The sequence below is a fragment of the Amblyraja radiata genome, chromosome 2 (assembly GCF_010909765.2).
Source record: "Amblyraja radiata isolate CabotCenter1 chromosome 2, sAmbRad1.1.pri, whole genome shotgun sequence".
Lineage (NCBI taxonomy): Eukaryota > Metazoa > Chordata > Chondrichthyes > Rajiformes > Rajidae > Amblyraja > Amblyraja radiata.
This window is the reverse complement of record NC_045957.1, coordinates 45,474,291-45,501,992: the sequence shown is the minus strand read 5'-3', so window position 1 is coordinate 45,501,992 and position 27,702 is coordinate 45,474,291. Positions and strand designations below refer to the sequence as shown.

The 27,702-nt window shown below is 43.9% G+C and overlaps 1 protein-coding gene across 3 annotated transcripts in view; it reads left to right on the top strand.

Moving 5' to 3' along the window:
* Window positions 1–27,702, top strand: part of phf14 (PHD finger protein 14) — a 241,562-nt gene that overhangs the window by 113,941 nt on the left and 99,919 nt on the right. For 2 of the 3 annotated variants that reach the window (XM_033045746.1, XM_033045727.1), the window contains exons 15-16: window positions 22,320–22,376; window positions 22,458–22,582. In XM_033045746.1, the coding sequence (XP_032901637.1) occupies window positions 22,320–22,376; window positions 22,458–22,582 (182 nt within the window). The remainder of the gene's footprint in view (window positions 1–22,319; window positions 22,377–22,457; window positions 22,583–27,702) is intronic. The other variant, XM_033045737.1, reaches the window with a different exon arrangement.

Genomic DNA, 27,702 nt, shown 5'->3' with positions numbered 1-27,702 from the left:
CGGCAAGACAATACTGCCAAAGCAACAAAGGAGCTTTTCAAAGCTAAAAAATGGGCAATTCTTCAGTGGCCAAGTGAATCACCCGATCTGAACCCAATTGAGTATGCCTTTTATATGCTGAAGAGAAAACGGAAGGAAACTAGCCCCCAAAACAAGCATAAGCTGAAGATGGCTGCAATACAGGTCTGCCAGAGCATCACCAGAGGAGACACCCAGCAACTGGTGATGTCCATGAATCGCGACGTCAAGCAGTCATTACATGCAAAGGATATGCAACAAAATACTAAACATGACTACTTTCATTTACATGACATTGTTGTGTCCCAAACATTATGGTGCCCTGAAATGGGGGGACCTGTAATTTCTACATGGTGAAACAAAAATGTATTAAAATGGCCCTTATTAAAATCCTACAATGTGTACTTTAACCACATGTGATTTTTTTTTCTATTACTAATCTCAAATTGTGGAGTACAGAGGCAAATAAATAAATGATGAGTCTTTGTCCCAAACATTATGTAAGGAATTCAATGACTTTGCACAATAAAACCAACAATGATACAAGCCCCACTCGGTGAGGGGCGCTCTGGAGATGTTGAAGTTTCCTGTCTGTTGCCTGCATCTGGTGGGTGGAGGTCACAGATTTTGTCAGTGCTATTATTTTGTAGATTGCAAACAGAACACTGGTGGATGAGTGGAAGTGTAACGTGTTCATTGCAATGCGAATCAAGCAGCCTGTTTTGTTCTTGTTGGTTTTGAGCTCCTTGAATATGGGAGCTGCAATCTCCTTGTTGTGGGGATTACCCTTTCCTACACCTGATTTGTGCCTTGTTTGGGTTAGAAGAGATTTGGGAATAAAGAACAAGTTATTATTCTGATTAAACAGTCTGTGATGTTATGTGGCTTCTCTCAGTTTTTATTTAATTCTGTAAAATATGCAAAATTAAATGTGAATTTTACATCTTTCAAAATTCATACATTGCATTAGTTATATTTCTGATCATTGTTGGCCTACAGATCATATTTGATCAATATCAAGGATAATGGTTAGATTCATGCTGGAAGTAAATATTGTCTAGCCATATGTACAATGAAAACATTTATAACTTAAGAGAACAGGCTGAAATGTATCCAGTGATTACTTCATTGTCTGAGATATTGTTAATAGAGCTAAAGAAAACCCAATCATTACTTGGCAATTCTCATATTGAATTTATCATGGAAGTTGTAATTGATGAAGCAGCTGTCGATGTTTGGGTATAGGAATCAGACTTTAAGAACTTATGCAATCTTAGGCTGAGAGATAATGCCAGCCCACTTTGTTCATGCTGACCAAGTTGGCATACAGGACTAGTCCTATTTGACTATAGTTGGCCATAATCACTCTAATCTCTTCCAGTGCATATATGTATTTGTCAAAATGTTTTTTAAAAGTCATAATTGTATCTGCTTCTATAACTTCCTCTGCCGGTGCATTCTGGATACTGAGGTCTCTTATAAATCGCTCGCCTCTCACCTTAAGCCCATGCCCTCGAGTTTCAGAATCCTCTACCCTGGGGAAAAAGAGTCAAGGTTCATTTTATCCACAATCCTCATGATCATGTACACAGGGCTTGAAATTAGCGGTTGCCTGGGCGCCACTGACCACTCAAAGCGCCGCCGGACAACCAAAACACCGAGTCATTTTTGCCCGGCTTGGCAACCAGATACTGGTTTGTACCGAAGGTAGACACAAAAAACTGGAGTAACTCCGCGGGTCAGGCAGCATCTCTGGAGAAAAGGAACGCGACGTTTTGTGTCGGCGGTGACGGCTGTAATGCGTGGGAAAGATACTAGGTGCCGGGTGAGGAAGGGTCGGAGCGAATGACGGGCCCCGAACAACGGCTCCATCTCCTCCTCCTCCCACCCTGATAGCGGCCGCTGCTTACAAACCCGCTAACGGCGCTTGCAAAACAAATCCTCCCGCACACCGAGGCCGGGAGGAGGGAGGGAGGGGGAGGCCTCAGCGTGCGCCGTTAGCGGGTTTGCAAGCAGCGGCCGCTATCAGGGCAGGCGGGGGCGGGAGGAGGAGGAAATGGAGCCGAAGTGCGGGGCCCGTCATTCGCTCCGACCCTTCTGAAGCAGCTGCAACAAAGGTCCTATAGCTATAGGATCTTTGAGCTGCACCGCTCGGCCCCGCGCTTTGCTGTTGGCTGGCAGAGGAGGGGAGGCGGTGGCGAGGAAATCCCACCAGCCAAGGGCGATGTTGTCCGAGGAGCGCTGACCTTCCTTCCTCCCTACCTCGCCCGCCCCCCCCTCTCTCTCTCTCTCCCTCTCTTGTACGGCCCCTACCCCCCCCCCCCCATCCTGGGACTCCTCCTCTCCATCCGTCACTGATCTCCATTCCCACCTCTATTCAGTCCTCACTGACATCCCCTGTGCCAACCCCCCCATCTACCCCCACCCCCCCCCCCCCCCCCCCCGTTTCGACCCGAAAAGTTGCCTATTTCCTTCGCTCCATAGATGCTGCCTCACCCGCTGAGTTTCTCCAGCACTTTTGTCTACCTCCATCCATCCCGTACTGAAACCCCCCATTCAACACCACTGTCATCCCCCGTGCTCTCCCCTCACAATTTTACCTACTCCAACCAACACGTACTAATTCACCTGCCTCAATCCATCCATTCTGCACCGACTGCCTTCTAACCCCCCTCCCCCCGCCATCTATCCACCCCGCACTGATTCACACACACCCCCCTCCCTGACCCTATTGTCCTGGAAATGTCTTCAGAGCGAACATTGAATATGTTCGATAATGTAATGCAATCAAATGTGTTTTAATTCCCAATGTTATTATTTGTTTTAATCCATAAAGATGGATTGACACGTTATTACAGAATTCATTTTAACGGCAAATCAAAGCTCTTAATATGGAGTATCAGTACTGTAGTTATTTAATGAGCAACATTCACAACTATACGTACGCATATATGTTACCATGGTCCAGGATTTATTGACACAGGTTAATCATACGCTGTATAATCCAACCACATTTTTGTTTGGAAGTGGAAAGAACTAATAGAAATTGCATTAATTGCAATGTGTAAAAAGAGTTGAGATACTGTCTTATAATTTTGCTGCATGTCATTGTGGGATATATCATGTCTTGATTGGTGAATATGTTTAGTTTATGACTTTATTTGAAACAGAAATAATATGTGAATGCTTCATTGAGTATAATTCCGACTGGTAACTACGCACTTCGTCCGAGCACATTATCGCACGCGTCATGCAAGCCATTTAAATGGCCACCTAAACTGTCATTTGGAAACCTAAAAAGCTGCCTAGGTTGCCCGGCTGGCAACAGGGAAAAAAAGTTAAGCGAGAGCCCTGATGTACACCTCAATAAAGTCACCCCTCGGCCTCATGCGCTCCAAAGAAAAAAGTCCCAGCCTATCCAACCTATTCCTATAATTTAAACCCAGTCAACATCCTGGTGAATCTCTTCTGTTCTCTTTTCAAATTAATGACGTCCTTCCAGTAGCTGGGCGTCCAGGCTACACACAGTACTTCAAGTGTGGTCTCAACACCGACCAGTGTGAATCAAGGGAATCCCTCTGCTGCTACACTTTGTTAACTACTGCTTTGATATCAAACCCAGTCACTTTCACCTCATCGTTGGAACACTGATTCCATCTCCATATCTGCATTTAAGGCTCTAATGAGACCTGGAGCCATGTTGTCAAGAGACACACTTGGCACTGATGAGTAGATTATTAGTGAGTTGCTGCTATTGCAAAGAGCCTTGCCTTAAAAAGCACACTCAACCCCCCTCCCCCCCCCCCCCCCACTTGATTTCCTGTCAAAATTAATTAAAGTCTCTCCAATATACAATATATTTATTAAAGTCACTCCAATATACTTCTAACGCAACAAAGGAGTTTTTCAAAGCAATCAAATGATCAATCCTTGAATGGCCAAGTCAATCACCCGATCTGAACCCAATTGAGCATACCTTTTATATGCTGAAAGACTGAAAACTGAAGGAGAAATGCTGCCTGGCCCGCTGAGTTATTGTAGCTTTTTGTACATAACATCAATACATTGCAACTCGTTTTATGCAAACGATTGTGTGCAGTATTTGAAGGAATGGGTGACGTGCCGGGTCTGAAGAAGGGTCTCGAGCCGAAACGTCACCCGTTCCTTCACTCTAGAGATGCTGCCTGTCCCGCTGAGTTACTCCAGCATTTTGAGTCTATCTTTGGGGCTATGGTGTTCCTGGTGTTTTGTAACGAGGTTATATGGCCAAATGGGAATTGTGGTCATTTGTTCCCAGTCAGAAGCTAATTGTCAAGGAGTACCTTCATAACAAGAGGAGTTGAGTATAGGAGCAAAGAGTACAGGGCCCAAGTGAGACCACACCTGGAGTAGTGTGTGAAGTTTTGGTCTCCAAATCTGAGGAAGGACATTCTTGCTATTGAGGGAGTGCAGCGTAGGTTCACATGGTTAATTCCCGGGATGGCGGGACTGTCATATGTTGAAAGAATGGACCAACTGGGCTTGTAGGATGAGTGGGATTCTTATTGAAACAAATAAGATTATTAAGGGATTGGACACAGTAGAGGCAGGAAACATGTTCCCGATGTTGGGGAGCCCAGAACCAGGGGCCACAGTTTCAGAATAAGGGGTAGGCCATTTAGAACGATGAGGAACACTTTTTCACCCAGAGAGTTGTGAATCTGTGGAATTCTGCCTCAAAAGGCAGTGGAGGCCAATTCTCTGGATGCTTTCAAGAGAGAGTTAGAGCTCTTAAAGTCAAAGGATATGGGGAGAAGGCAGGAACGGAATACTGATTGTGGATGGATTGTGGATGATCTGCCATGATCACAATGAATGGCAGTGCTGGCTGGAAGGGCCGAATGGCGTACTCCTGCACCTATTGCCTATTGTCTATTGACTATCCCCCAAAACAAGCATTAGCTAAAGATGGCTGCAATACAGGCCTGGCAGAGCATCACCAGAGAATACGCCCAGCAACTGGTGATGTCCATGAATCGCAGACTTCAAGCAGTCATTGCATGCAAAGGATATGCACCACAATACAAAAAACTAAGTGGACTACTTTCATTTAGATGACATTGCTGTCCCAAACATTACGGTGCCCTGAAATGGGGGGGAACTGTGCATAAACACTACTGTCATTTCTACATGGTGAAACCAAAATGTATAAAAATGGCCTTTATTAAAATTCTACAATGTGCACTTTAACCACATGTGATTTTTTTTCTATTACAAATCTCAAAGTGTGGAGTACAGAGGCAAATAAATAAATGACGGATCTTTGTCCCAAACCTTATGGAGGGCAATGTGCTTGGTGTTGTACCTATGTTAATGAAGGAATTAATCCCACGTGCCACCTCCATTAACCAATCTGTCTATGCTGCCGACTTCAGGAATCTTTGAAGATGTGCACAAAGATCCCTTGGTTCCACAATACTCCATAGGTCCTACTGTGCATGATGTACAGTGCCCTCCATAATGTTTGGGACAAAGACCCGTCATTTATTTATTTGCCTCTACTCCACAATTTGAGATTTGTAATAGAAAAAAATCACATGTGGTTAAAGTGCACATTGTCCGTTTTTATTAAAGGGTATTTTTATACATTTTGGTTTCATCATGTAGAAATTGCAGCTGTGTTTATACATAGTCTCTCAGCACTTAATTTTTCCTCCAGTCTTACCATCACCTTTGGAAACTTTTATTGCAGTTTAGCAACATGAGGACCAAAGTTGTGCCAATGAAAGTCAAAAAAGCCATTATTAGACTGAGAAACAAGAATAAAACTGTTAGAGACATCAGCCAAACCTTAGGCTTACCAAAATCAACTGTTTGGACCAATAAGAAAGAGAGCACTGGTGAGCTTACTAGTCGCAAAGAAAGACCCCCCCCCCCCCCCCCAGCTGATGACAATAATTCTCTCTATAATAATGAAAAATCCCCAAACACCTGCCCGACAGATCAGAAACACCCTTCAGGAGTCAGGTGTGGATTTGTCAATAACCACCTTCCGCAGAATATTTCATGAACAGAAATACAGAGGCTACACTGCAAGATGCAAACCACTGGTTAGCTGCAAAAATAGGATTGCCAGGTTACAGTTTGCCAAGAATTACTTAAAAGAGCAACCACAGTTCTGGAAAAAGGTCTTGTGGACAGATGAGACAAAGAGTAACTTATATCAGAGTGATGGCAAGCGTAAGGTATGGAGGAGAGAAGGAACTGCCCAAGATCCAAAGCATACCACCTCATCTGTGAAACACGGTGGTGGGGGTCTTATAGCCTGGGCATGTATGGCTGCTGAAGGTACTGGCTCACTTATCTTCATTGATGATACAACTGCTGATGGTAGTAACATAATGAATTCTGAAGTATATAGACACATCTTATCTGCTCATGTTCAAACAAATGACTCAAAACTCATTGGCCGGCAGTACATTCTACAGCAAGACAATGATCCCAAACATACTGCTAAAGCAACAAAGGAGTTTTTCAAAACTAAATAATTGTCATTTCTTGAGTGGTCAAGTCAGTCACCTGATCTGAAGTCAATCAGCACTGTGGGTATGGAACAGACAGCTGACACATGCAATTATCCAGGTAGATGGAAACTTTTATTTGTCAATTGATCAGTTGGTTTCTGTTTGGAAAACCGGTAATATAGGAAACAGTGATACATGAAAAATGGTGTGCACACTTTTGTGTTCAAATGACTTGGTTACAGTCAGGCTCAGATACGATGACAAGTGTTTGATTAAGCGGCAAGGTAGCGACTCTGGACTCAGTGGTTTGTGGGATTAATGACTGGTAGATTGTAGTGAAACAGTTGCATAAGTGATTGCCACAAAGAAATAAAATGAACGTATCTCACCACATGTCTTTGGAGACTGGACTCAATGTCAATATACAGGTGCTCAAACATTTTTTTCAGGGTTTAGTCATGAGTGTAAGCTGGCACATTCTCACCTCCTTTTGATTCCCTTCTGCTCATCACCATGGATCAAATATTCTTGTCTTTTTTGAAACCACTGGTGATTATGCATGGGAAGGCAGTAGTGCATGAATTATCTTGCATTGTATCTTTAAGGAGGGGGCTTAGATGCTCATAAGTAGAAATGTGGGTTGGAATCCTGAGCCATATTCTCCTTGTATCATCAGATTCCTGCTGCTTCCTGGCTGCTTTCATTGTCAACATGAAATAAATTATTTCCTTTCTCATGTTGCTCTTGATGTATGCTGCCCATCTCTTTCTGTACCATTCCCTCTTACAACGACAAACCTGGAGAAAAGGAAGACGTGACGCAAATAAAGTTGAATGATTTCTTCACATGAAAATAATAAAGGATGAAGAGTATTGCAGTTGATTGCTGCTCTAAAAGGATGGCATGGCAAATGACTGAAAGAGACACCGTCCAATTCATTCTTGCCTTCTCATATGGATCATGTAGGCTACTCCCCCGTTGTTTGTTCTTCCCTTCTCATGTAAAAGATCAATTCTGTATAATGTAAGTTTATTGCAAATTCATGCACATTGTGTCCATTTTATACCAGTAACCAGGCAGCATATTGTGAAGAATGTATAGAATATTTTCCAAGTGGTATCCTATTCATTATCTTGGAGGGTATGAGATTGCCTTCCATGTTCCCTGAGAAAGAAATACAGAATAGATGATTTGATTTGTTTAAACTTCTGGCATTATATCAGGAATTAGATGTTGAATGCTGGTTCTGATATTATATATCGACATTGCTTCCACATTGTACACTTGACTTTTTTTAAGGTTCACTGCCATAGTCATCATACACCTGCTCAGGCATTTTGTCCAGACCCTCCATCCCTTGCCTGTGCCCATTTCTATAGTCTTTGCATAGGTTGATCCACCTATGCAAAGAAAGCACACTTGAAAAGTGCCTCACCCGAGTAACTATTATGTTGATTAATGGCACAATTTTCCAAACGTGCCTGCTAACCCTGGGACTTGCTAGTCTTTGTATTAAAATCTAGCCATTCCTGACTGCAGTACATGCTCCATGTTACTTGGGTGTTGGGATGGAGAAACACCATAGGATATTTAAATAAGCGGATGAAAATTCCTTAATGACTTATCCGCATGTCTTCTTAGGAGACTGATCCTGAGAGAGAGAGAATTTGAAGATCTTAAAGACTACAGTTGATTGATGTAGAGAAGGGTGTGGGGGAACTAGGAATGTGCATCTATACATAACTAAAACTCTGATCTTGTGCTCTTCCGGTTTGCGTGTTTTTTCTATTTACGCAAAAACGGTACGCGATAGCGCTATGATTTTTCGCCAGCTCACTCACCGTTCTGTGCTGCGGGTACAACAAGTTTTGTTCTGATCGGTGGTATATTGTAAAAGTTAGCGAGGTTTAAAAATCTTAAAAAACGCACGTGCGCAGATCGATCTCTCCTGCCAGTCAGCGTCGCGCGGATTGGTCTCTTCTGTCACTCCGCAGGACGGTCTGCCCCTTCCTGTGCCATCGCGTCTTTACTGGAGCTGAGGGATGCTGTGGGTGGCCGACGGAAGTCTCCAACTGGACACCATTTTCAAAGGGACCGGAAGCGACCCTGCACGGGAGATGTCGCCAAATGGAAAGCGGATAATCTGACCCTGGCGGTGGAGAACGTCCAGCGCTCGCTGTGAGTCCCAAACGCGCCACCATCACAACACCCCACAGCTCCAGCCCCTTCCCCTCTGGTCCCCCTCGCTGCCTCCTGCCCCCCTCCCCCGTGATACCCCCCTCTCCCCCACGGCTCTTCCTCTGTCTTTTCTCCAAGCTCTCCATCCCCCCGCCCCCGCCCACACACTGTCGCGGCCGTAGCTGCTGGTGCTTCCGGGCCGAGCCGAGGAACCGCACCGACGGCTGATGCTTCTCCGGGGCACGCAAGGAGCGGCAACCTCGAGATCCTGAGGAGGGAGAGTGGGGAAGCTAGAGGAGGGAAGTAGGGAGGGAAGGAGGGAGTGACTGAGGGTAGGGGAAAGGAGAGGTGAGGGAGGAATTGGGGGAGGATAGGAGGAGAGGGAAAAGAAGAGGGAGGGAGGAAAGGGGGGAGGATGGGGAATAGAGGGAGAGGAGGGGAGGAGGTAGGGAGTGGGGTACAGTGGGAGAGGAGGGTAGTGGGGAGGTGAGGAGGGATAGTGGGGGGGATAGGGGAGGTGAGGAGTGGGGGATCGGAGGGGGGTAGGGAGGGGAAAGGAGTTATGGAGGGAGGGAGTGACTGAGGGTAGGGGGAGAGAGGTGAGGGAATGATTGGGGGAGGGGAGGAGGAGAGGGGAAAGAAGAGAGGGTGAAGAGGATGGGGAGAGAGTGCTAGGGATGAGGGGAAATGATCTGTGCCTGAGCAGTTGGGGACTATGAGTGAGTGGTGGAATATTGCATTGGGGGACCAAGCCTCCTGTGTGACAAGGACCCAACGGGTCCCACAGTCTAATTTATAATGATGATTAAGTTGAGAGCTGTACATAAGGCTTATGACAATAAATGCACATTGAAGTAGTGCATTCTCAAGTTCTTCAGAAGGATTCTCAACAAGTTTCTCAAAGATCTATTCCTTTAGAGTAGTCAGATTTGAGAAGTATAAGTAGGTAAAGTAAGAAAGTGTCCCAAGATTCTGTTCGTATTACAAGATTGTCTTTTGAGATGAGACCAGTGAACATCTGGGTAAGAGTTCTAGTGAGTAAATTGTGTTGTACTGCCCAACGCACATTGACAGCTGTTATTTGCTTACTTATTTCCTCTTTCAGTAGATTGAACACTATCCTTGTATTTTTTATAATTGAAAATAGGTGCAGATGTGTGCCATTCTCCCCTTTGACTCATTCTTATCTACCATTCTTTATGACCATGGCTAATTGTTCATCTCAATATCTTTGTCTGCTGTCTCTTTACAGTTGATGCAACTTTGGTCCTGAAACCTTCCGAAAATATATTCAGTGATTTAACCTCTTCTGTAGTGGAGAACTCAACAGGTTGACCACTGTTTTGAATGATGTGATGCTGCTATAGATCGACATATATATATAAACATCAGCTTTGAAAGTTGTAAATTTGGCAAAGGTAGTTCATCCAAATGGAGCAGTTAATTTGGAGGAAAACTACTGTAAAAAATAGATATGCTTGATTTTGGTTGTTCCAACATCCGTTCAATTTTAGCAATAACATAATTAAAGGAAGGATTATAAAAATTGCTTTTTAATTCTATTACATTTTCTGAAACTAGGTTTCTCTTAATATCTGATCCATCTAGACTAAGGGGAACTTTTTTTTATTATGTATAATGAATACACAGAAAATTGAGAAATATATTAAAGCTCTGAAGCAAAATGTTTGATTTGATCGTTTCTATTAATTTGTATGCATAGTAAATTTGTTGAAAACATCTGGGAAATATGTATTGCATTATGTGAACATTCACTACCTTTTCTGCTTTATGCATGTAAATCATAGCTTTCAATAAATTAAAGCATCCAAGCCAACATACTTTATTAAAAGAAGAGAAAAAACAGATATCTGAATGTTATAAAAAAAACATAACCATTTCACATAGGTACTTGGCAATATGCCCTCCAAAAATGGAGGATGTTTCCCACCCTCAAGTCTGGAAGCAGAATCAGAATAAATGGAACATACAAAAGGTGGTCACAAAGAGCTGGAGTAACTCAGCGGGGCAGGCAGCTTCTCTGGAGAGAAGGAACGGGTGACATTTCGGGTCGAGACCCTTCAGACGGTCTCGACCCGAAACGTCACCCATTCCTTCTCTCCAGAGATGATGCCTGTCCCACTGAGTTACTCCAGCTTTTTGTGTCTACGGTTTAAACCAGCATCTGCAGTACCTTCCTACACAAAATGTGGTGTCAACTTATGATAATTTTCCCAGCGTTCACAATCTTTAAGCAAGTAATTGTGTTGTCAGTCAGGATGGTCAGCTAGGTTTTGCATGTGGGAGATCGTGACTCACAAATTTGATTGAGTTTTTTGAAGTAACCAAAGAGGTTGATGTGGCCAGGGCCATAGATGTAGTCTATATGGACTTTAGCAAGGCCTTTGATAAGGTTCCACATAATTGGCTGCTCGGGAAAGTTAAATCGCATGGGATCCAGTGACAGATACAGAATTGATTTCATCACAGGAAGCAGAGGCTGATTATGAAAGGTTGTTTGTCAGACTGGAAGCCTGGAGTGGTGTGCCTCAGTGACGGCCCATTACTGTTTCAACAATTTGGATAATAAGAATATAAAAGGTGTGATAACACATGTGAGGTGTTACATTTTGGGAAGTCAAACCAGGGAAGAACTTTATCAGTAGGGCTCTTCAAGAACTGCTCTTCAAGACCTAAGTTAAATACTTTCTTGTTTTTCTAAATTCTGTTTTTGCATTGTCTCTTTCAAAAGACAACTTGAGATTATGTTATATTTGTAAATAACAACACCTCCATCCTGAAAAGGAAACACCATTGTTGTGAAATCGCAGAATGTGATCACAGTGAACTTCCACATCGACACATCCAATTTTCCCAGGTCTCAAAACCAGCCTAAATTTTAATATAGAGCTTAAGTAACTAACCTAATGAACTGCATAAAGGATGTGGTGGGGGGAAAATAACAATGACCTCTTACCTTATGTCAAAATGTAATATATCCCCTCTCTACACTCACAATTGTATGGCTAAATTATGCTCAAACCACTCTGGTGAGCGGAATCCTGAACAATAAAGAGATAGAGTACAGGAAGGAGGTAGAGAACTTAGTGACGTGGTATCCGAATAATAACCTCTCCCACAATGTCCCGGAGACGAAGGGACTAGTTATTTAGTTCAGGAAGCATGGTGGAGTACATGACCTTAATGGTGAGGAAGTGCAATTGATTGAGAGTTTCAATTTTTTTTGTGTTAATATTACCAATGATCTGTCGTGAATCAACCACATTTATGCGACGCCAAGAAGGCTCACCAATGCCTCTACTTCCTGAGGAGACTAAGGACATTCCACATGTCTCCAGTGACTCTTTACAAACTTCTACTGATCACCATAGAAAGCATACTGTCAGGTTGTATCACAGCCTGCTTTGGGAACAGCTCTACCCAAGACGGCAAGTAATTGCCAAGAAATATAGATGTAGCCCAGTCAGTCACATAGGCCAGACTTCCCACCATAGACTCCAACTATACTTCAGGAAGTATACTGAGTAGAATTTATACATTCTCTCTGTGGCCGTGTGGGTTTCCTTCAGATGCTATGGTATCTTCAGATGCTATGGTATACAGTATACTTCATACTGCTTTGAAGTTGCCAACATATTCAAAGACTGGTCATTCCTCCTCACTGCCCCCAATGTGTTGAAAGTACAAAAGCTTCAAAGCGTTTACCATCAGACTTGGGAACAGTTTCTTCCCCTCTGTTATCAGGCGTGAATGGTCCTTCCATAAGCTATGGTACTGTCTGATTCACCACTACCCCATTGTGGACATTGGACGTTGCCTATGGAACTGATATGTTATAATGATGAGAACTATATTCTACACTCTTCCCCTTTGCTCTATCTATTGTATTTGGGTTTGACATGATTGTATTTATGTATGTTATATATCTTCTGTTTAGATAGCAAGCAAAACAAAGCATTTCACTGTACCTCGGTACATGTGACAATAATAAAACTATGCCTATATTATGTGAATTGAGTGGAACTAATTTGTTTTTTCATTTCATCGTTGATCTTAATGAATCTCACCAAGTGAAACATTGTGTCATTAAAAACATTATCAGCAAGGATAACAAATGAACAAATTATTTGTAATCTTTAAGACCAAGAAAATGATATCTAGCTGCTGAGATACAGAAACGCTGATGCATTTCTGGTTTATTGTGATTATAAATTAATTCCAATTACAAATTGAATTGCCAGAGCTGCACAGGGTGCAGTGGTAGAGTTGCTGCCTCACAGCGCCAGAGATCCGGATTCGATCCTGACCTTGGGTGCTGTCTGAGTAGAATTTATACATTCTCTCTGTGGCCGTGTGGGTTTCCTTCAGATGCTATGGTTTCCTCCCACATTCTGAAGACGTGCAGGTTCATGGGTTAATTGGCTTCTGTAAATTGTCCCTAGTGTGTAGATGCGAACTAGAAGGATGGTGGTGCAGCGGTATAGTTGCTGCCTTACAGCGCCAGAGACCCGGGTTCAATCCTGACCACGGGTGCTGTCTATACGGAGTTTGTACGTTCTCCCGCTACAATCCTGACCACGTGTGCTTTCCCCAGATGCTCTGGTTTCTTCCCACACTCCAAATACTTAGAGGATTGTAGGTTAATTGGCTTCAGTAAAGATTATAAATTGTCCTTAGTGATAGTGTGCGGGGATCTTAGGCGGCTGAGACTTGGTGAGCCGAAGGGCCTGTTTCTGCAATGTATCTCTAAACTAAACTAAACAGAAAAGGGTACAGGCCTAATGCAGGTAAATGGGATTAGTGTAGGTAAACAACATGATTGGCATGGATGAGGTGGCCAGAAGAGCCCATTTCTGTGCCGTACCAATTCTATATTCAAATAAAATTAACAAATTTAAAGCATGACTCAATTTGTGTTACTATGTGATAGATCAATTGAACTTGGAACAAGGGCTGAGCTTTTAAAAAGTATTTTGGACAATCAAATGTAATGTGCAGGATAGCTGAAACTTCACCATGCAAACCTATTCATTAATATTCCACTGGTGCAGAACCTCTACCATGTGTTTAAGAGAGTTCTGCTCGTGCACAGGATGCATTTCTCCAGAGGGTGCAGCTTTCCACAAGATATGAAGATTGGAAATTTGATGGACAAGGACATTCAGGGAGACAGAAGTGTACTATCGCAAGAAACCCTACAGAGGTTTAGGAGACAATATTTAGTGCCAATTACACTCTGAGCTATGTCATGGCACGAGATTCTGTGCCGGTTTGACCAAATGGTGCAACAATTTTCTTAAAACATTATGAAAATGCAACACCTTCATTATATCTTGTGACAATCCCTGGCCTGTGCCTGCTCAAACTGGAGGGGGAAAAAAAACACTGGGAAAGTCAGTGAGCACCTCGGGTTTCTTTGGGAGTGTAGAGACTAAACAAAAACAATGAAAGGAGCGCAAAAAATCTTTCAAGCTGCCTGCACTGACAAGCAACTTTTATCTCACTGATAATAGCCTTGATTTCCTCATGACTTTATATATAATCTCAGAACACCAAATCTGGAATGTAAGCATGTTATCCTCCATCCAAGTGACAGCCGAAGTAGGATAAAGAAAAATATAGAAGCATATCCACGTACAGGCACTCCCCAACCTACATAAGCGTTATGTTCAGTGAACTCTTACGTCAGATTTTACATAAGTCGGAATGACCATCCCCATCTCCTGCCCGAAATAACTCACTGAGAGCATTAATTGGATCAGTTACGTCCTGCGCACTTTCTGAGGGTTGCAGCCTTCTGGGAATGCATTGCTGGCTTGAGTTCATTCTCGCCGTTGGGGCACTTTCAGCGGCACGTGGTCTTCTGCCATTGCTGGCTAATTTCCGATGTAGACCTGAGTAATTGTACAGTGGTAGAAATTACAAACTGCCTTGACTGCACTAGGGACGGAGTACAGAATTGTTCATGTAAGTGCAAGTTTACGTAGGTCGTCTATTGCGTAAGTCGGGGAGTATCTGGATGGAGAACTAATGATGGGAGAGGAATATCAAGTATAAAACATTTAGGGAGATGCTTGAAAAGGAAAGTGGGATGGCAGAAAGGGGTCAAATTATGATCGTCAGACAGGATTACGGAAAATCCAAAAGCATTTTCTCAGTACATCGAGGACAAAAAGAATAAGCAGAGGAAGAGGAGGGCCTATAGAGAACAGCAGTGGCAAATTTATGTGAAAACGTATTGGGTGTACAGCATTTAACTGTTCTCTGCAGATGATTAATGCCATTGTGATCTCCAATGTGCAAATTATAAACGTGTGCAATTTTATTTGTTTATTGTTTTAATGATCAGCTTGAATATTTCCAGTTAGAAATAGATGCTAAATTTAGTCCAGAACTGGTGTTATTCATGCTTTTAAGTGATAACTAGTCCATCTGTTGTGTGTTCGCAGCCAAAACCAAACAGATGGGACACAAACTACAATCTGTTGAAATATGCTGCAGGTCTTTCTTCTTTATTGTGGCTCCTCAGAATGCATTTTCTATACATAACTAAAACTCTGATCTTGCGGTTTGCGCGGCCTTTCTATTTGCGCAAAAACGGTTCGCGATAGAGCTACGATTTTTTGCCAGTTCACTCACCATTCTCCTGTGCTGTGAGTATGCCAAGTTTCGTTCCGATTGGTTGAATGTCATAAAAGTTAGCAAGGTTTAATAATCTTAAAAAACGCGCATGCGCAGATTGGTCTCTTCTGCCAGTCAGCGGCGAGATTAATCCCTTCCCCTGTCACTCCCCGGGACCATCCACCCCTTCCTGCGCCATCACGTCTTTACTGGAACTGTGGATGGCCGGCAGAAGTTTCCAACTGGACACACTTTTCGGAGGGACCCGAAACAGCCCAGCGCCAGAGACCCGACCCAGCCAAGCCCAGCGTCGAATACCCAGTCCAGCTCGGAGTCGGAGATGTCGCCAAATGGAAAGCGGAGACTCTGATCCCGGCGGAGGAGAACAACCAGCGCCCGCTGTGAGCCCATCGCACCGCCAATTCCAGCCACTACCCCTCGGTTCCCCCTCGCTGGCTCCTCCACCCCCACCCCCACCCCCCCCCCCCGTGATGCCTCCCTCTCCCCCATGGCTCTTCCCCCGTCTTTTCTCTGAGCTCACTCCCCCCTTCCCCCCCCCACAACTCACCTCCGCCCACACACCCCCCACACAACGCCCCCCTCGCCCACACACCCCTCTCCCCCACAAGCCCCCCTGCCCACACCCCCCCACCCACATACACACCCCCGCGCACACATCCCCCCCGCCCACACAACCCACGGCCCCCACAACCCCCCCACCCCCACAACCCTCCCGCCCAGATACTCCTCCCCCACAACCCCCTGCTCGCACACCCCTCCCCCCACAACCCCCCACTTACACACTCTCACACACACACACCCATCCACACATACCCCCCCTCCCACACACACACACCCTCCTGCACACACTCCCTCTCCCACATCCCAGCTACACCCCTCCCGCCCACAACTCCCCCCACCACACACTCACCTCCCCCACACACCCTCTCCCCATACCTCCCTCTCCCCCCCTACAACTCACCGTCCACACACCCCTCCTCCCCTCCAACCCGCCCCCCCCTCCCCGCCACTCACCCCACTTCGCTCCCACACATGAAGGGAAGGGGGAGGGAGTGTTTGGGGATGAGGGGAAATGAGCCGTGCCTGCGCAGTTAGGGGCTAGGGTGGAGTGGTGGAATATTGTGTTGGAGAATTGGTTGCGTTGGGGGACAAGGCCTCCCGTGTGACTGGGACCCAACAAGTCCCACTTGGACTAGTAGGAAATTAATTCTATACTTTCTGCTGCAGAACCACGATTGCTACTTTTTGTAACTTAATTAATTGTTGAAATAGTCAGCTTCTCCTTATGATGAATTGGTAGATGACGTTCATTTCCATTTAGACAAGAGTGCAGATTGTGCACTGGAGTTTCTATGTTTTAGAAATGGCTGTAAGTTTATAAATTACATTATTCTTAATGATTAGTTGCTTCATTTCACAATTTATTAATTTTATGAAATATGAAAATTAAAACGGGTTATTGTTCTTGTAGTGTTGAAGGTTTAAATTAGCTGAGTGTTTTAGGCACTGAAAGAGGTTTTAGACTGATAGATCTTGAATTGTTTGATATTTAACTAGACCCATCATAATGTTAAAGGATCTGTTTTTGTCTATAACGTATTTCGTTTTAAGAAACTAAATTGTTCAAAAAGAAGTTTGGCAGTTGCTTGGATGTAATAATGCAATTATGCTTTTGCTAGTTAAAAACAAAATGCATCCTTCGAGCTATTCTACAAAATGTTGGGTACACATTTTTGGTCATTATTTGGGCGGTTAAAATGATAGGAAACCATGGGAAAATTAATAGATACTAGACAAAGTGCAGACCCGTTGGGCCTGCTCCCCCAATGCAAGATTCCACCACTCACCCATTACCCCAACGCAATATTGCACCGCTCACGCATAGCCCCCAACTGCACAGGCACAGCTCATTTCTCCTCATCCCCCAGCACTTCCTCCTCCTCCTCTTCACCAATCCCTAGAGAGGAAGAGGTGGTAGAGAGGGAGGGGGGTATAGAGGGAGGGGTGGTAGAAAGGATGGGGGTGGGGGTAGCGAGGGAGGGGGGCAGAGAGGGAAGGGCGTAGAGAGGCAGGGGGAGGGGGATGTGTGTAGAGGGAGGCAGATGGGTTAGAGAGGGAGGGGAGGGATAGAGAGGGAGAGGGAGGGGAGGGGAGTAGAGAGGGAGGGGAGTAGAGAGGGAGGGGAGGGGGAGGGGGCAGTGGGAGGGGAGTAGAGAGGGTGGGAGGGAGGGTAGATAGGGAGCAGGTAGAGAGGGGAAGGGAGGGGGTAGAGAGAGTGGGAGTAAGGGTAGAGAGGGGGAGGAAAAGTAGAGAGGGAGGAGGTAGAGGGTGGGAGTGAGGGTAGATACAAAGGGGGTAGAGAGGGGGAGGGAGGGTAGAGAGGGAGGGGGCTAGAGAGGGTGTCTTCCTCCTCCATCCCCCCTCCATCTCTCTCTACCACCCCACTCCCCACCCCATCTACCTCCTCCTCATTTCCCTCATCCTCCTCCCCTCACTCCCATTCCCTGCCCCAGGACCTACCCAGGTCGTAGAGCAGCACCAGGGCCTGGAACTCGGCCTGGTTCTCGTACTTGGCCCTGGCTGTAGACTCTAGCCATCAGCTGGGCCGCCGCCTGGGCTCCAGTGGGCCCGACCCTGACCCCGGACCCAGGCTTGTCCTTGCTTCCAGCGGTGGCTTCTTTTTCGGCTCCGGGCTAAGATCTCACTCCAGCTCCAGCACCACTCTCCCCGTCGGGCACCGGCCGCCACGCGAGTGCGCTGGAGTACCCCTCCAGTCCTACCTTGCGAGTCCATTGTGACGTCACTCGGGGTTTTTTTACGCAATGGGTGAGTTTTCTGGCTTTTTAAAAAACTTTAAACAAGTAAATAGTCCGGAAATATAGGTGGGAATGCGATGGGAAGATGTTTATCATCTCGACGGGAAAAAATGTGAGTAGAATGTTTGAAAATGGGAAGGCTGTGGCCTAGCGTTTGGAAGAAAATAGGAAAATAGAAATTGACACACACACAAAGCCACAACCAGACGAAGAGTTTTAGTAATAGTATAGAAGATACTAGACTAAGTGGGACCCGTTGGGTCCCATGTTCACACGGGAGGGCTGGTCCCCCGACGCAATATTCCACCTCTCCACCAATTCCAATATTGGTGGCCAATGGGGGGGGCTTTCTGGAGCACTGGTATGGGTTCTTGGGGTGGCAGCTCAGTCCCTCAAGCCTGATCTGCTGGCAGCTCACTCACGGCTGGTGGGCTGGCAGTGGACTCATGGCTATTCCTTGAAATTCCATTTCAAGCAGGGTGCAAGGCCACCAAATTGAAGTGCAGTTTAATACCACTTCAAGCTGGATCCAAGGCCACCAAATTCAAGTGCAGTTTCATTCCATTTCAAGCAGGGTGCAAGGCCACCAAATTCAAATGTAGCTTCATACCATTTCATGCAGGGTGAAACCACCATAAAACCACACAAAACACAAGCTCACAGTTCAGTAGACATTCAGTGTGTTCAGTTGATTCACAGCTCAGACAGAGTCATGACCTCTCCCTCCCCCATCAAGCAGAGACTGAGCCACACCCACACTTCCGGGTTTTATAACCCCTCCCCCTCCCACCGGAAAAGGTGTGGCCTTCATGGCGTGATTGACAGGAGAGAGATTCATTTTTTAAACACTAATAACACTTTTATTTTTCATTGATGGGAAGAATTCTCTGCACCTGCTGAGCAGAGGGGGACTGAGTAAGATGGTTAAAAATCACAGCCGTAAGTGGTAGCGTTTTATCTAAAATCAATATACAGTGCAAACAGGAAGTAAGTGCATTTGCAGTAGTGCCTTTTAAATTCAAGCCAAAGCACCTGCCGCCATTTGCAGTAAGTAGTGCCTTTCAACTTCAAGCCAAAGCACCCAAGCCGCCATGTGCAGTAAGTAGTGCCTTTCAACTTCAAGCCAAAGCACCCAAGCCACAATTTGCAGTAAGTAGTGCCTTTCAACTTCAAGCCAAAGCACCCAAGCCACCATTTGCAGTAAGTAGTGCTTTTCAACTTCAAGCCAAAGCACCCAAGTTACCATTTGCAGTAAGTAGTGCCTTTCAACTTCAAACCAAAGCACCCACGCCACCATTTGCAGTAAATAGTGCCTTTTAACTTCAAGCCAAAGCTCCCAAGCCACCATTTACAGTAGTAGTGCCTTTTAACTTCAAGCCAAAGCACCCAAGCCACCATTAGCAGTAGGTAGTGCCTTTTAACTTCAAGCCAAAGCATCCAAGCGACCATTTGCAGTAAGTAGTGCATTTTTACTTCAACCCAAAGCACCCAAACAACCATTTGCCTTTTTACTTCAAACAAACCATATTTTCATTTTCAAACAACATTAAGGGGACTCACAGTTGAGTAGACATGTGTTCAGTGTTATTCAGAGCTCATGGAGACGTGACCCTTTGGCTTTATCCATCTTGCAGAGACTGACACACCACTTCCTGGTTTTATAGTCCCCCTCCCTCCAGCAGGGGCAGCAGAGAGAATGGTGATTTAAAAAAACCCATTAATATCTCTCTGATTTGTCATCGATGGGAAAATTCCTCCAGTCCAGGAAGGCGGATGGGGGCTCTGAGCGAGGTGGCCAAAAATGACGGCCATAGGTGGCGGCGTTCTCTCGGAAATCGCAGCACATTGGGCCAAAAGCGGTCAAGATCTGACTTTTAGTAATATAGAAGATAGATAGATGGTGGGAAGGGAGGGCTTTGATTCCTTCGGTAATAAGCAATGTTACTGAAATGTAACAAGCAAGCAAAACCATTATTGGTAATCTTTATTTTCTCATATGAACCTGGAATTCACCCTAGCTGGGTTGGAATAGCCTGACAGAGAGATTGTATGAGTGGCAGTCTTCCTACATGTGGCATGTCTCCATGACTATGTTATCCAAAACCTAATTCAGCATCAATAATTTCCTGGGCTTGGACCCAATTAAGAAGAGTTTTCTATTGAGTTATAGAAGTTATAGAATACAACAATTTGCCCTTAATCTTGTGCTATATTCTCTACCTCCAGTTTCTAAACATGCTCTTCTTTCCAAATGTGATAATCTTTTCCTTTCCAATCACCTACTTTCCACCAGAATAGCAACATGGTGATTGTTTAAGTAAGAATTATTCCTCTTTTCCCTTTCCTCCACGTCACATACACAGAATATTGAATAATATGGTATGGTTAGCAGCCTTAATTTCCCCTGGGTTAGTACTACAAAGCTATTAATGCTTCATTTTTGTAGCAACTTGTACTGAAAGATGACTCGAGCATTTGCATTCAGTGATTTGTTGGGCGGAAATTGATAAAATTGAAGAGGTTAAGATAACAATAGAGTCATGCCAAAGTAAGTTTTTAAAGTTGAATAAGGGAGGAAGCTATGCAGAGTGTTAGGCTGGTATTAACAAAGTGTTCTGACTAAATAAGTAGTTAGCTATAGAGTAAAAAATTATATGCTAAGTAAAACTTGCTGCAGAAGAATTAGAACAATTGTCTAGACAAGAAGTTGAACTGTCTAGGCATGGAACACTATTGGCCAAGTGTTGGAGATGGGATTAATATGGATGGGTGCCCACTGCTCAGCATGAAGATGGTGGGTCTATTGGCCTGTTTTTCTGCTGTGTGAATTTGTGTATGTTATGAAGAAGCTAAACCTGATGCAATTTTATAGCAAATAAGAGAACATTTGGTTTTGATGATTTCTTTACAGCGACAACGCTTTCTAATAACATCACTAACAAGAGAGACATGAGCAATGGACAGTTGCAAAAAAGGACATCTGAACAAGTTTTTGAATTATTTGCTTTTTGGAAAAAAGTTTTTGTTGTGTGGTATATGGAGTGTACCAATATTAGTTCCGTAGCTCACATGGAGGAAGAAAGGAAACAGATTGCTTACTAACATCTTTGTGTCAAAGCCTAGAGGGCTGAAATAAAGCAGCAAGTTTCTGCTGCATTGTGTGAACTGTTTTCTTTTTGTTTTAATTAATGTCTAATTAAACTATAACTGCTTTGTTAAAGCTAAGAAATGGCATTCAAATGTATTTCCGACAAGAGGAGTGGAACCAATCTCTCTTTGGTGTAATTGTGAATGGAAGGTTCAGAAAAGAGATCGAGAGGCTCCATCATTGAGAACAGCTGGAGAGAATAGATAAATTCTTAACTGCTGCTTTTAATGATTTTTTCATTACGGAATTAAGTATTGGAAAACAAAATCCGATACTGCATAGCAGACTCTTTATTCAGTTTTAAGTCACAAAGAAATATCCAAGAGGGCCCTCTGCCTGTGAAAGTTGAGTACTGTTGGTTGCTAGGATTGTGATATCTTTTGAACTGGTATTATAGGATCCGACAGTTAAATACCAATAAGAATACTTGTCTTTGGGTGGTTTTTGAAATTCTGTATATTTTGACGGTCACGTTAATTGATTTAAATCCAAATTTATTTTTTTTTCTGGATTATGGTGTTTTACTTTTTTTAACTGGGTGATCCAAGATGCATTATATTCTGGCAATATGTAGCTAGTGGTTGGAGTCAGAGTGATTTAATTTTTTTGTCACGGTATCTTTCATTTGATATGTTGAGAGAGGTACAAAAACAACATTTAAAAGACATATGGTACATGGATAGGATAGATTTAGAGGGTTTATGGGTTATCTTGGATGAGGCATCTTGGTCAGCGTGGATGAATGGACCAGAGGGCCTGTTTCTGTGTAAGAAAGAACTGCAGATGCTGGTTTAAATCGAAGGTAGACACAAAATGCTGGAGTAACTCAGCGGATGAGGCAGCATCTCTGAAGAAAAGGAATGGACGATGCTTCGGGTCGTGACCCTTCTTCAGTCTGAAGAAGGCCTGTTTCTGTGCTGTACGACTATATTCTGTTGACTGAAAAACTGTAATACAAGTTATTTTTAAGGACGTATGTGTTTTCTTTCACAGAGAAGTAAAGGGCAGAAAAGAAAAAGAGGTACCAGCTCGGATGGAGAAAAAGCTGAGGTTTGTGCTATTCTGGAGGGCACATTTATTTTCATCTCATAACATTATGTATATAGCATCTGAAAATTCATTATTTTCTAGGAACCAATTCCTCCTAGAACACGACGGCGACGGCAGACCTCATTACAGAAAAGACCAAAATCAGAAGACATGAGGACTGAATGTGCTACCTGCAAGAATCCAGGAGACAATGAAAATTTAGTCAGGTAGATGTTTTATGTACTTCGCTACTGATACTTTTTTTCTTTCTTTATATTTACTCTTTGCATTGTATTATAAAATTGCAACATGGTAATCTTTTAAAAATCCCATTCTAAGCAGAAACTTTGGAAAATCCAATTGATTATATCTGTTTAGATGCCACAGCATTTACATTATGGATTTTGATGTAATTAAGTAGGATAAAAAAAATTCTGTAAAGGAGGATTAATTCTACCTTGTCAGGTTGATGTTCATGTAGTATAACACCAGGTCACAAAGATAAACAAGCAGTAATCCAATTGAAGTACTTAGAGTTCTGCATTAAGTAAAGCCTATTTGGAGAGCAAATAATCAATGGGTTAGTTTGCTTCTGAAGGTAGACAAAAAATGCTGGAATAACTCAGCAGGATAGGCAGCATCTCTGGAGAAAAGGAATGGGTGATGTTTCAGGTCGAGACTGAAGAAGGGTCTCGACCCCAAACGTCACTCATTCCTTCTCTCCAGAGGTGTTGCCTGTCCCGCTGAGTTACTCCAGCATTTTGTGTCTCCCTTCGATTTAAACCAGCATCTAGTCTACTAGTTTGCTTCTGACATCTAGTCACCCTGATCTGTAATTAGATTACAACACTTTTGCTTACCAATTCTCAAAAATAAAGTTGCAAACTAATTTAAATTAATCTCGACATATTTCTGAATATGTTCTGAATTGTTATATCAAGTAATTGGTCTAGTACTTCTTATGCTAAATGTTGCCTTTTAACCTATCTCTCAATTGGGTCCACTGCAAAAAAAAAGCATGACCTAAAAGTAACTTGAAACAGTGTTAGAGCAGTTGCACTCACAAATGTGCACTAAAATGATTTTGCCGAAAGGACCTATACTTAGTTGAATACAGCTTTGAACAATTTACTGCCTCCTATTTTGAGAATCCTGGCCCACCCTCAGTGGCCTTTTGTAGCTAGAGCACCTCCAGCAATGTTGGCAGGACTGCCTATAGTGTCACCACTGAAGGACTGTGTATCTCTGCAGCTAAATTGGATAATCATAGCTGCATAGATAATCTGTGCAGCTTTCAGATTAAGACACATATCAAAATGGTCTGTTTCCAATTTGTGATCATTATGCAGCAACCTGTAGACAATTGTATGAAACTGAGGTCAGTTGTATCAGGATTGACTTTGATTGGTAATATACCTTCCAGCTAAATTATGTGGCAACATGCAACCTCTGTTTCAGAGATGGGCTTAACCATTTAAGGAAAATGCCACCAGTGGCTGTATTTGTACAATAGGAAATAGTGCTGTGGGTGGGACAATTAAATATTCTGTAGTTTGTGGAATTCTGGAAGTTAACTTCACAATGTGAATGTTTTAGCTTCCATGGCATTACAAGAGGATCTGTACATGCCCCTGTTGCCCTTCAGGCCCCTTTAAAATCTTTCCCCTCTAACTTAAATCTATGCCGTCCAGTTTTAGGCACCCCTCCAACGGAAACAGTCACTGGCAATCTATCAATGGCCCTCATAATTTAAAAACCTCCCTTATGTCACCTCTCATCTTGGATCATCGTACATTCAAATATTCTATTATAGCATAGAAACAGGCCACTTGACCCACCAAATCTATGCTGATCACCATGCCTATCTATACTAATCTCACTTGCCTGCATTTAATTCCACATTCCTCCATGCCCTGCTTATCCATGTCAAAATGTGGAACAGACACTGATTATCTACTCTATGGCTCTCATTATTTGTTATACCTCTATTATGTCACATTCAGCTCAGGGGTGGAAAAGATCCAGCCCATCCAATCACTCTTGCTAACTCAAGTTCTCCAATCCAGGCAACATCTTTGAGAACCAAATCATGTATTTTCCATGGTGTGGTGACCAGAAATGTACACAATACTCCGTATGATCTAATCAAGGTTTTATACAGCTGTAACGTCATCCCAACCCTTATAGTTAATGCCCCAGCCGATGATGGTCAGCAATTCATACGCCTCCTTCATCATCCTATTTGAGTTGCTACTTTCAGGGAACAATGTACTTATACCTATAGGTCTCACTGTACAAGTGCTTTCCAATATAAATCACTTTGTACTTGATCAAGATAAATTCCATTTGCTATTCCTTTGTCGAGTTTCTTTTTTGATCTAGATCTTGCTGTAACCTCAGACAACCTTCTTCACTCTCTACAATATCATTGATGTTGGTCTCATCTGCAAACTTACAAATCATGCCATGCCAGAGGCTTCCTGTCAGGAATAACAACTCTCCACTATCATGCTTTGACTCATCCCATCAAACCAATTTCATATCCAATTTGCTATCTCAAGTTGGATCCCAAATACTCTAAACTTCTGGATCATGTTAAAGTCCTTGCTCCAGTCCATATACACAACATCTACTATGCTGCCCATGTCAATCCTGGAACATGCTATAATCAAACAACATACATATTTTTCCTTTGGCTGATTTTGCCCTTCAATAAAAATCTACCAAGTTAGGCATGTTTGTAAAACATTCTGTACAAAAATATAAAGTCTCCTTTATTTTTTATGCAATACCGTTAAAAGTAATCCCAAGCCTGTTCCAGACTGCTGATTACAGATGTTGGCAAAGGTACATGGCTCGATGTGGATAATAACTTGTTGACCTTTCACTCTTTGGATTTGTACATGAAAAGCAGGGTGCAGATTTGAGGCCAGCTTTTATTCAGAAATCCATGCTACAGCAAAAAGGGGTGCTTAATGTTGAGGTGGAAAATAATCAATTGATCAGAATTGTTTGCTATTTTATGTGATTTGCTGTATTCACAAATATTTTGCATTATATTCCAGATTATAGCAGTTCATTAAGTATGATTATGTTTTCACTGGATAATGTTTATGAATTCCAGTCAGTGTTGACTGTCTTCTGTGAGAATGTGCATAGCTCATTGCTTTTGTGAAAAAATTCAAATTCAAAATATATGGTGACACAAGAAACTGCAGATGCTGGAATCGAGCAAAAAAAAAAAAAACAACTGCTTGAGGAACTCAGTGATTCAGGCAGTATCCGTGGAGGGAAATGGACAGATAATGTTTTGGGTCAGGTTCCTTCAGTCTAATGCTGTCTGATTTGCTGAGTTCCTTCCGCAGTTTAATTATTTTGCTAAAAATAGGTGGTGCAAGTTACCAAGTTAATTTAAGTTCCTATTCACCAACAGATTAGCTACTAAAGAACAATGCAACCAAAAATAATTGCAGATACAAGGAACTGCAGATGCTGGTTTAAGAAAAAGACAGTGGAGTAATTCAGTCGGTCAAGCAGCATCTCTGGAGAGAATGGATAGGTGACGTTTTGGGTTGGGACTCTTCAGATCCTTTCCAATGTAAATTTGTGTGCTGACTTCAAGTTGAAGTCGCTGCCAACCATCTTATATGAATGTATGAGATCCAGTTACATCATTGCAATCTCCTTAAATCAATGTCCCTAAAACATGTTAATGACGCAGTTAACTACCATATTTCCCGGCAATGTAGACACAATTTTTCACCCAAAAATAAAGCACGAATATTCCTTTCACAGCGTGTGGGGAGTCTGGCCCGGGTCAGCACGGCCTGGGCTGCACAAATTGGCTGGGCTGCCAGGGATAAAGTTGCGGGGAGGGCAGGAGCGTTGAGAAGGAGGGGGTCGGGGATCATGGTAGCAACTCACTCACCGCTACCGCGGAGCGACCGCATGCATTGGGGAGGGAAGTAGCTCGGGTGCTGCGAGCTGCCGCTGGGACCGGACAGCGGAACCGCCCGCCACCTCAGCACCTTCTGCCAGCCACCGGTGGAGGTGATAGTTGATGGGTAGCTACTGGGCAGAAGGCTGGCTGCTCCCTCTCCCTCTCCCTCTCCCTCTCCCTCTCCCTCTCCCTCTCCCTCTCCCTCTCCCTCTCCCTCTCTCTCTCCCTCTCCCTCTCCCTCTCCTCTCCCTCTCGCTCTCCATCTCTCCCTCTCTCTCTCCCTCTCCCTCTCTCCCTCTCCCTCTCCCTCTCCCTCTCTCTCTCCCTCTCCCTCTCCCTCTCCCTCTCCCTCTCCCTCTCCCTCTCTCCCCTGCCCCTCTCCCCCCCCCCCCTCTGAAGTTCAGCTTCTTAGCTTCCTTATTTTCTTATTGAACAAGGGAAATATTTTTAAGAAGTAAAACAAGTTCACTTTTTCAGTTCTTGCACTGTCAGTTATTGCTGAATAACATGTTATAGAGTCATGCACCACAGAAATAGGCCCTTCGGCCCAACTTGCCACAGCTGACCTAGTTGCCCCATTCACACTAATAATAATAATAATAAATTTTATTTATGGGCGCCTTTCAAGAGTCTCAAGGACACCTTACAAAAATTTAGCAGGTAGAGGAAAAACATGTAAGGGGAATGAAATAAATAGTAGAGACATGACTAGTACACAAAGTAAAGACAGAATTCAATACAAAACACAATATGAGGCAATTAATGCACAGATGAAAAGGGAGGGGGACGTGGGGCTAAGGATAGGCAGAGGTGAAGAGATGGGTCTTGAGGCGGGACTGGAAGATGGTGAGAGACACAGAATTGCGGATCAGTTGGGGGAGGGAGTTCCAGAGCCTGGGAGCTGCCCTGGAGAAGGCTCTGTCCCCAAAACTGCGGAGGTTGGACTTGTGGATGGAGAGGAGACCGGCTGATGTGGATCTGAGGGACCGTGAGGGTTGGTAGGGGGAGAGGAGGTCAATGAGATATGGGGGGGCCAGATGGTGGAGGGCTTTGTAGGTGAGGATCAGGATTTTGTAGTTGATCCGGTGGGAGATGGGAAGCCAGTGAAGTTGTTTGAGGACTGGAGTGATGTGATGCCAGGATTTGGTGTGGGTAATGAGTCGGGCGGCTGTGTTCTGGACCAGTTGGAGTCGGTTGATGTAGGTGGAGCTGATGCCAAGGAGAAGTGAATTGCAGTAGTCCAGTCCGGAGGAGATGAAGGCATGGATGAGTCTTTCAGCAGCGGGAGGTGTGAGAGAGGGTCTGAGTGGCGATGTTGCAGAGATGAAAGAAGGAGGTTTTAATGACATGGCGGATGTGAGGCTCAAGGGAGAGGGTGGAATCAAAGATCACGCCAAGGTTGCGGGC